At 36.0% G+C, this 10,010-nt stretch overlaps 1 protein-coding gene and 1 long non-coding RNA gene across 3 annotated transcripts in view; one reads left to right on the top strand and one right to left on the bottom strand.

Annotated features, from left to right (window-relative positions):
• Positions 1-10,010, bottom strand: part of IRAG2 (inositol 1,4,5-triphosphate receptor associated 2) — a 51,741-nt gene that overhangs the window by 841 nt on the left and 40,890 nt on the right. Inside the window, exons 26-37 of one of the 2 annotated variants that reach the window (XM_072399932.1) lie at positions 8,451-8,509; positions 7,923-7,974; positions 7,523-7,574; positions 7,407-7,434; positions 5,082-5,222; positions 4,227-4,361; positions 3,223-3,367; positions 2,841-2,878; positions 2,688-2,747; positions 2,479-2,534; positions 1,376-1,477; positions 344-445 (exon numbers count right to left, since the gene is read on the bottom strand). In XM_072399932.1, coding sequence (XP_072256033.1) covers positions 344-445; positions 1,376-1,477; positions 2,479-2,534; positions 2,688-2,747; positions 2,841-2,878; positions 3,223-3,367; positions 4,227-4,361; positions 5,082-5,222; positions 7,407-7,434; positions 7,523-7,574; positions 7,923-7,974; positions 8,451-8,509 — 970 coding nt within the window. Of the gene's footprint in view, positions 1-343; positions 446-1,375; positions 1,478-2,478; positions 2,535-2,687; positions 2,748-2,840; positions 2,879-3,222; positions 3,368-4,226; positions 4,362-5,081; positions 5,223-7,406; positions 7,435-7,522; positions 7,575-7,922; positions 7,975-8,450; positions 8,510-10,010 lie in introns of those variants that run through there. The other variant, XR_011919307.1, reaches the window with a different exon arrangement.
• LOC140323139 (uncharacterized) overlaps positions 6,512-10,010 on the top strand; it is a 6,229-nt gene continuing 2,730 nt past the window's right edge. The window contains exon 1 of the long non-coding RNA XR_011919308.1: positions 6,512-8,601. This is a non-coding gene — a long non-coding RNA (uncharacterized lncRNA). The remainder of the gene's footprint in view (positions 8,602-10,010) is intronic.

Here is a 10,010-nt window from a genome sequence, read left to right as displayed (position 1 = left end):
ATTACACAAGTCACACCCCCCCCCCACCACCATTTTTTTTCCTCTTTTCCCATAACATACACTTTATAGAGTGCCAATATTCGTGATCCATCATGAATGTTATATCCTATACAGTTCAGCCTTCCGAGCTTCTATGTAATATACATAATGTATCAAAGCTGATGGAAACTATGATGAAACTTGTTCCTGAAATCTTGGTTACAGACAAATTCTGTTTCAGACAAATAGGGAAAAAAGGTTTTCACAAATTTGTGATGATTGGGTTCTGTCTGTCCAAAATAATTCACATATGTAATAAATACAGAAATCCTATGTTCACTGTTAGTAGACGAGATTCACTTACGTTGATTCAGGCTTGGTGGGTGATGGTGTTTTTTGCAGTAAGCTGTATTTCCCGGTTTTCTCTTCCTTTATTTCTTCTGCTAATTCTGTGATGGGCTCATCCCTGTTCAATTACAAACACACAGGTTGGTTTTTACAAATGATCTATAAATTACCTAACACACATCTAGATACAAATGTTTTTTTGTATTTCCTTATGCTGGAGTTGTTTAGAGCTCTGGCTATTCTAACAATTTGTCACAATCACTAAAGCTGCTTTTTGTGTTACCTAATCCCATCTTTTTGTCATCAATTACATTTTTACAGAGTAGTGGAAACATACAGCTCCTTGTGTTGTAGTTTTTACATGTGCTAGACTGTTGAGGCCTTAGTTACCCATAAATGGGAAATGTTTTTTCATTCAAGAGGGCCTAATTCTAAAGTAAAATCATGCTCTGCAGTCAAATTATATGAAAACAGTGCCTAGCACAGGTTTTATTAAAGCCACCCTACACAAGAGCCAGCTTTTACTGGAGAGAACCCCAGACCTATGGTAAAAAAGAGACAGCTGGGGCTATCTATTATACAGATAACTGTGGCTATGAAATGATTTCCAAAACAGATAGAATAACTTTGGAACACACATCCCATAAGAGATGCAACACAACAAAACAGATAATTTGACTGCCTTACAGCACTTATTTTCCTAGATAGGATTCTGGCCATTATCATCCAATCTGGATTACCTGAAATTTTGTGCTGCTATGCTAACTAAAGCTATGTACACACATCAGATATTTCACGCCTGATACAAACTGTCAGGCTAGTCTTGGACGAGAATCAGACATGTGCACAAAGGTCACTCAATATCATTCATGGATCCATGAGCAACAGACAATAAACAACCACAATACAAGTGAAAAGAGAAGAGCAGAATGGCAATGTGTGTACAGTGCTCGTTCTTTCATCTGTCACACTTTTGTTGTTGGAAACCGGCTTTTGTGATAACAATTGCGTGTATGCACCGCCTAAGAAAGGTGTTTTTATCACTTACTCTTTTATCGAATCCTCTTCTGCTGGCTCAGGACGGGTATAATTATCCACAAACCTCTGCAGAGTAGGACGATTGTCATTTTGTCTGGAACCCATCAACTTCCTGTAAAAAACCCCCCCACAAGCAATCACTAAATATGCATTAAATACAAAACTAACAATCTTGGTCAAGGACACATGAGGGTTTTTTCATCTGTCTTATTAATAATATTAATAATAATAATAATATTAATACTGTTGTATATTAGTTAGGTATGCAGACTGCTTTAGGACCAACTAAGACACACTGGGGAACCCTATTAATTTCCTCTGCAGCAATGAAGGCAAATAAGGTTTTGGAACTTTAATCAAACTCCCCATTAGAGATGATCAGGTGATTTTAACAATATTGCATTGGAACACAACTTTAAAATGTGTTTATCATGGGGCCCTTGTTGGTAACATGCCCAAAGTGATTTAAAAAAAAAAAGGTGTAAATCAAACATCATGCATGTCCAGAAAAACATGATTTTTTTTTTTAAAGCTTCTGTTAAAAAAAAAATTGGGATCAGGGAGAGCTACTGAAACAAATCCCAATAGGTTTCACCCATTATTACTCCCAATGTCAGGCAGGAGTGGCCATGCCAGATGTGGGTCCCCAAGGATGCCCATGCCTAAATTGTTCAAGTGTAAATCCACCATTGGCTGTCCAGACAAGCAAAAGTTAAGAATATTCAATTTGGATAGTTAAGGCAAATGATTCTTAGTATGGAAGCGGAAGCCCCTTTTGCAATAATACCCATTAATAAATCACATCGTGTCTTGTAACCAGGAAAAAGCATTACCTGATTATTTCCACCCTGGTAGATGCTACAATCATTAAATGGGATTTCACAATCAAAGTGCTATTGACACACCTGGTGCAACACCTGTCTTAGGGTTAGGTATAGATGTTCTTTTAAAAGACCGTCTGAGCTCATTCTTTGCCAATCGGTTCTCAGGAAGATCACAATTTGTAATTTGTGTTTTGAGACCTTTTTGCATTGTGCTCAGCTAAGCGTTAGGCTGGACTCAGACAGGTATATCTACACTTTCACATAGTATGGAGTGTTCAGATCCTCTCACCAGCTGTTTGATCGCCTGTGCATCTTATTATCCAACTTGTCTCCTCCAAAGATGTCCTGTGCAGGATAGAAAGATAATCCTCACTTATGACAGTAAGACGAGAACATCTAGAAAGCATTTAGTATAATATGTATATTTATACACACAATAAGTTTACTTCTAATACAGAATGTGTGCAACACATCAACATATCTGCATACATATCTTACCATGGCAGTGCCAATTCCTCTTGTATATGCTGGCATACTGACCCTTCTGGCAGGAGAGACCTGGAGGACGTAAAGTTGGATTTATTGATAAATATGACAAAAATTCCAGTAGACAGGTAATTGGCACAGCACCATACAGAAAGCCGCACTTACCTTACTAGCCAGGGACGTTGCTAATTTTAATGCATCATCTAAACAACAACAAAAATTTAAGTGAGAACAGGAGGATAAATTAAATATCTTTTAATGGGACATACAAAGCATGTTAACTGTGCAGAATCATAACATTAACTTCAATTACCATCTGGTGATCGGGTGATATATTTTTATTTTAACACATGATTTACTTTCTATCCAGTCCATTCTTCATCTCTTTCAGCCTAAAGTCTTGTAGTATACACAACCCAACCCTCCAAGGCAAATTTAGATAAATGGCAAATATATTCTATGGCAGTTTTATACACATCTTTGAGTGTTATTAGCACACCTGTGATATGAAATAACCACAAAGGTCACAAATTTTTTTTTCTCTCACCTCTGTCTATGGTGGTGCTGCTGCGATCACTCTGTTGCATGGCCTCCCGCAGCTCCTCCAGCTCCGCATGCTCTTTAGCATACATGCGTTTTAGGTTTTCAACATGCTGAATCATCACCTCCACCGCTTTACTGACCCGACTTTCCTGAACGGAATACACAGTTACTACAACCTTACATGCCATGGGTCACAACACAAGAACAAAAACTAAAATACTTTATGTATTGATTAAAATAATATATTGGATCTGCAAGCTAATATTACTGTCATGGTGCCAGTAATGTGGCAGATGGATTTTATTATCTAGATATAAAATGTTCAGAGGAAAACACAGAGATAGTTACTGAGTATATCAAATTAATATAAATTATAAAGTTATAAAAAAGTTGTAAAACATGACTGAATGAAGGATTAAACATTAAATCCTCAAGAAAAGGGTTTAAATAATAGATATTAATGCCAGTTTGAGAAAAAGGATTCTCATAATTTAAAAGTAGATGTACACCCAAAGCTCGATCTGTGCACTGTCTATCATCAATTATTTTATTAGCGTCTCACTGCTACAGTGACTCCCTGTCTATATGCACTCCATTGATGACTGCATAGCATTTCTTGGGTAGATTTCCGAATGGTGACAGAAGTAGGAGTCGAAGTGGGAAACAGAGAGCATGTTGTCACTAACGTCTAAACAAGAACTTTCAAATCAGAATCACCTTGATAATTTTATCAAAATCTAACAATTTAAAAATATCCTTTTAAATGACTGCTTTTTTTCTCATCTTCTTTATAGATTAAGTTTGCCTAATATTTTTAATCGCAAATGTTATTTTATCATTTGCTATAACATTTAGTCTGTTATCTTACTTCATCAATAAAATAGTGTTCTCTCAACATGTATTTCCAATTACAATATTTGCATTTTAATACTTTGCATTATGTTTATTCTCTTATGTTAAATTTATTTGGAAAATTCAGCAAACTAAGTATTAAGCACAGTCTTTCACCTGGTGAATGGCCCCCAACATCTCCGCTCGGCTGGCCACACGTGCCGTGTGCTGACTCAGAAACTGCAAGCTCTTGTCCAGTTTCTTGACAATCTCATGTGTCTGATTATCGTCCTCGCAGAGTGGAGTCAGGGCCTGTAGGAATATCAAAAAATGTTTCAATCCCTCACTGCAGATTTCCCAATAATTAACCAATTCTATGTTAATCATTTGGAAGGTGGATAAATTGGGTACAACTGGAATTTTCTAGAAAAGAGGTTTCATCAAGGGAGACTCTAGAGATCATAGTACTTGCTACTGCCGGGCAACATTGGTTTTGATGTCTTTAAGGTACATAATATTTAAGTTTTTAGTGGAAGATATATAAACTTTGTCAGATCAATTTTTTATGTCTGTAAGCCTACATGGGAGATACAAAAAAATGGAAGGGGCTTTAAACTTCCATAGTGCACAAAATAAAATGGAAGGGGCTTTAAACTTCCTAGTACACTCGAAAGTAAAAGTTGGCTATACATACATTTTATTTATGTCCCTACACCAACCACAGTCATTGCATGCAACCAGTAGATGCTCCATGTTATCAGCCATGCATTCTATTACATTATGGTGCATTGCATTAGCCATCCCATTCAAAATGAATGAGCTGTAACACACAAATTAAAATAAATCACAATGCACTTTTTTAGATTGCAGTTCTCTATAACGCAGCCATGTCTTGGACGTGTATTGGCGCTGCCAGCGCTTTGGTATAAATATATTCTAAAATGTTTTTTAGATTAACTGGCTGTCTTTCTTAAAAAAAAAAAAACAGTCCGGGAATGGTATTGCAAAAGATGTCATTTCCATAAACAATACCTCCAGAAGCTTTTTACAGCTGGAAAGCTCCTTCTTCAGATTCTCTTCTGCCAAATCACGGGATCGTTCTTCCAGACGCAGGCGTTTTTCAAGAGTGAATATATCACACTTGAAACCCAGCGACAGACGCAGGAACTCAGTCTGAGCAAACAAAAAAAATAACAGAAATGATTCTTTGATTATTGGATATTGTTATGACTGATTATTCTATTAGAGGGCTTTCTGGCTGCTTTTGGCATCCTTACCATAACATGACAAGTTTACTTGTAATACCTACTTGCATCCTGTAGAGGACAGTCCTGGTATAGAGAATTTAATACAAGTACAATTGTTTCAGCCATTTACAACATTTTTGTATAGAAGCAGAAGCAAAATGCAGAGAACAAATTTTGTTCTTCACTTTTGGAAAACTATATTTAATTTATAACTGTTTTTAAAGGTGGGAACAGGTTTTTGTTCCCCAGCAAACAGGCTTTTAAAAGTGGAGAACAGAGGTGCTGTGATACTGATAAAGTGGCATCTTAAAAGTTTCTTTTACTTGGATAAAGTTAATTTTGCTACTCTTCTGATATAGTAGTAAAAGGTTGCTTGTGTTTGGTTTGGCCACCTAAATATAATGATGGAAAAGATTTACAAGTAGTGCTACTGCTACTACATAAAAAATGGAGACCTGACTTCCATTGTAGCCTATGAGACATGGCGCTATCATTGTAATAACTGCCAACCTGCAATAATAAAGTGGGGACTGATTGTCACTTTATAGTATGGCAAACAGCGCAGTAGATGTACATTGAAAAACTGTAAGGAAGCAATGTTTTCAGATGATCAGTATTTTTCTTGATGAGATGAACTAAAAAAATGGTGTCATCAGTGTATAAAAACATCTTTCTGATAAACAGCCTATTAGATTTATTAAATGTGCTCCATCTTTATCACTATCGCTTTAAAAATCTCCATCTTTATCGCTATCTGTTAAAATAAAAGGATTGATAGGGCAAGTCCATACTTACTATCATATGTGATATGTTTGTGGACATTTATATTGATATATCTATTTATCAAACACTCTGATTTGGATTATCTTTATTTGCAATAAAGCAACCCCTGAGGAAGCAGGTTTAACGTGCAAAACATGTTGGGTCACATAAAACATCTCTACCCAGTATTTTGGACATTTCTGTACTCAATACTAATGTTTGTATATGCACGAGTTATAATTTACTCATATATTTTAACTTACTATGTGTTGGAAAGTAAAAAGTGTTTAGACATATGTTAAAGTAGAGTGTCATTTGATATTGTTAATCATTTTGTGATATTATACCACTCAACTCCCTACTTTCTTTGGGATAATTTTAAGTACCCAATCCCATTTTATTTTATTTTTTTTTACAATTTAACTGAATCTTATTTTAGGGAGGTGGTCCAAATATAATAAAATAATGTGTTGGGTATTCCACTCTTTTTTTGTCATTTAAAAAATTTGCCTCTATAACTTTAGGGTTTCCAATTTTTTTGTCCAGACTAGTGCAGCATTGATCTACCTTGATGAAGAGAGGCTCTTCAAACCCCAAAATGTATTTTATTGTAAAATCCAAGTCAAGGAAAAAGGTTTATCTGTACTGCCAATACCTTGTAGGGCACTTAAAGCTAACCTGTCATTACAATTCTTACTTTATATAAAAAAGGATGGCTAACAGACATGCACAGTGAGATCAGCACATTTTCAGGAAGGCACGTCACCTGATCTCATCTCTGTGAGAGATCAGGTAATGGAGGTAAGGAAGGTACTGAAGGTAAGGAAGAAGAAACCATAAGAATAGGAAGAATATGACGGCGCCCAATGTCCAGCCCGCTTTAGAATGAAGAGGGAAGGCAGGACGACCAACTGGAATAGGGGAGGGGATCACAAAAGGACTGATAGTTTTCCACATGTAAAGGTGTTTTTCTTTAAAGATAGTTCTGCTTTCAACCACTTTCCACACTTCAATAAGTTACCCAGAGGGCTTAGGGTGTATATGAAAGCTGCAATAAAAAGGACTGCAACATCAGACATTCATTACCATTGTTTACCATTGTGTACCATTTCCTCTGTCCTTTATCCTAATAAACAGTCCATCACTCCGCACCCTAATTTCATTTATTCTTTTTATTTTCTTATGGCACATTGCAATAGGTATCATTAGAATGAGAAAAGAGGGGAATTTTTTTTTTTTATTGAGAATACCTGTTTTGGAATTCCTGGAACTTCAAAATTTAATTCTAGTATATCTTTTCCATTTCAACTATGCAGTAAAAAAAATCATTTTTTACCACTGAACTCACCTCTAACTCTTTGTCGTTGTTTGCGGTGCTAAAAAAGAAATGACAAAAATTCAGTTGAAAGCTATTAACCCCAGGAAAAGAGATGTGACAATTATTACACACCAGACCAAACTTACTGGTTGTCCTCTGCACATTGCAAGTTTTTAACCAATGGTGATGGTCCAACCACTGTAATAAAAAAACAAAACAAAAAAAACCCCACTTTTTTACACATCAAACTTCAATTAGTATATCTTATATGAAACTCAGAATTTCTAATATTTAAGATCTTAATATTTAAGATTTGTAAATAAAGCAAAGATTTTCTTGAGTCAAATGTTTACACTTTGAGGCTTTCCAGGCACCAAATACCTGAGCAGATTGACCAAACAAATTCGTCAGCTGGTGCAGCTCAAAGAGTCAGTTTACTAAAATTGTCCGTTGGACTGGGTGCCATCAGTATTGTATATTGTTTATAATGCATTTAGGTGGGGTACCTTAATATCTGCATACCGATAAGTATTATAAAGCACTTACCTTCTGTAGGGGACATTTTATCTTCTCCATCTGATTCCTTTTCTGGAATGGTCTATGAAAAAAAGTAAAGAATTTAACACAAGATTGAAAAATAAATGTTTTTTAAAGGATGACAAACATTCTAAATGTTATTCAGTTAACATTTAATTACTGGAATTTAGAATGTCATTTGCGGACTGCTAAACATAGCCTAAATGATATAATATTATGGAAATGTCCAAGTTACTAATCAACATGTTCACTAACCACAATGAACCAAATAAGAGTTGCAAATTTTTATGTAATCCTTCTCGAACACATTGGGGTTGGTTTACTAAAGGAATAGAGAATGCCAATTTAGCAAAGTGAACATTTACAGAGCTCAGTAGATATGGTAATAGCCTGTCTTCTTTGAACTAAAAGTGCAGGGGAAATAAAGCACAACTGTATTTCTTGGTCATGTATTTTGAATAAAGTGAATACCTTTATTACTTTGCTCAGTGAACTCCTTCTCTACATATTGAATGATAATCTGTTAGGTTCACTTACTGATTCTCCATCCTTTGTGGCTTGTGAATCTTGCAGAGAGTCAGGCTGGATGGCTGAAGCTGAAAGATGAAGACAAAGGCTAAAGCAGACTTAATTGTTAACATACAGACAAAATACCCGTCTTCTCTGATGGATAAGGAGTTATATAAAAGTAAGTTATCTTATATAATGGGATATAATATAATGCTGCTCCAGGTTCCCTCCAGTGCTGGCCACAAAACCAAAAAGTCTAAGTAATGGTGATATGACTATGGACTTTGTAAAGTGATGCGTAATATGTCGCTGCTATATAAATGCTGAATAATAATAATAATAATAATGGTGAGTAATTGCTACCATCTTTCTAAAGAATCAGTCACATTCAACCCAAACCTTCCCATTCAGTAGAGATGTCACTATCATTGGTGGGTGTCGACAGGAGCTTTTTTCCAGAAATTACATTCCATATCATCTCTCATTATTTATGCATTCCACACTGTCTAACTCTGATTTTTCTTTACTTCCTGACTTGTAAAACTATTGCCATCATTGCTGTAGGTGAAGAAAATCTCTAGGAGCCCTAAATAGTTTCTGATCCTTCCCCAATCCAAACAAGATTTTTAAAAAGCTTTGGCCGGATTTACACTCTATAAGAGTATCTAAATCAGCAAAACCAAACAGGCAGATAATTCCCTGAAAGGAGCAGATAAAGATTTATATAGTGAACCTCTTATGAATTGGACACACTCAGGACCAGCAGCAGCCCATTGACCCCACAAACACATGCATGGTGCAGATGTACATGTATAGTCATTCTCTGTTCCCCGAAACCTTTCAGGCTTAGCATTCTTGATATATTATTCAACAATCTGAATGTAATCATTTTATCTGTCTGTGGACAGTCTTAGCTGAGAGTTATGTATGTTCAGAGAGCAATTTAGTAAAAACTTATCAGACCTCCAAGTGCAAACACAATCACTACAGAGGTAAACTTTAAATATTTCTATTTTACCTTCACTGGTGACTTCCCTGGCCCCATCCTTTTCTCCCGAGTCTCTACATTCAGAATTATCCTGCCCTATTGTCAGCAATACCATTTCTGCTCCTATATGTTATAATAACATATGTTATAATAACATAACAATAATGTTATAATAACATTTTGAAGAATTATTAGAATTTTTGTCAGGACTGGAGGACTGTGCATTGCATTGTGGGATTTCAGAGTTTTCCAGAGCTTAGTCAGACCCTGGCTAAGGTAAAGGCAGTGCCTACTGAAAATTTTGTTTTCCATTCTAGGTTATCCCCCAATATCTTCTCCAGTATTGGAAAGTTTTAATAAAATCAGGCCCATTATGTTCTCTTTATTGGTTGACTTTGCCAACAGTGGGCTTCTTGGAAATGACTTTGGGCCCCTGTGGGGAGGTCCAAGGCCTTTGTGTAGTGGCACACATTCCACCTCCCTATGTCTGCCCCTGGATTCTACTGGACTGTAAGCTCACCAGTTAGGAGCCTGCAGAAAAAGATTTTATAACTGGAGATGTCAATAGACTTTAGAGAGGAAATAGGGCAAAAGGCAGA

This window comes from Pyxicephalus adspersus, chromosome 2 (assembly GCF_032062135.1).
Source record: "Pyxicephalus adspersus chromosome 2, UCB_Pads_2.0, whole genome shotgun sequence".
NCBI classification, from domain to species: Eukaryota; Metazoa; Chordata; class Amphibia; order Anura; family Pyxicephalidae; genus Pyxicephalus; species Pyxicephalus adspersus.
This window is presented reverse-complemented; position numbering and strand designations above follow the sequence as displayed.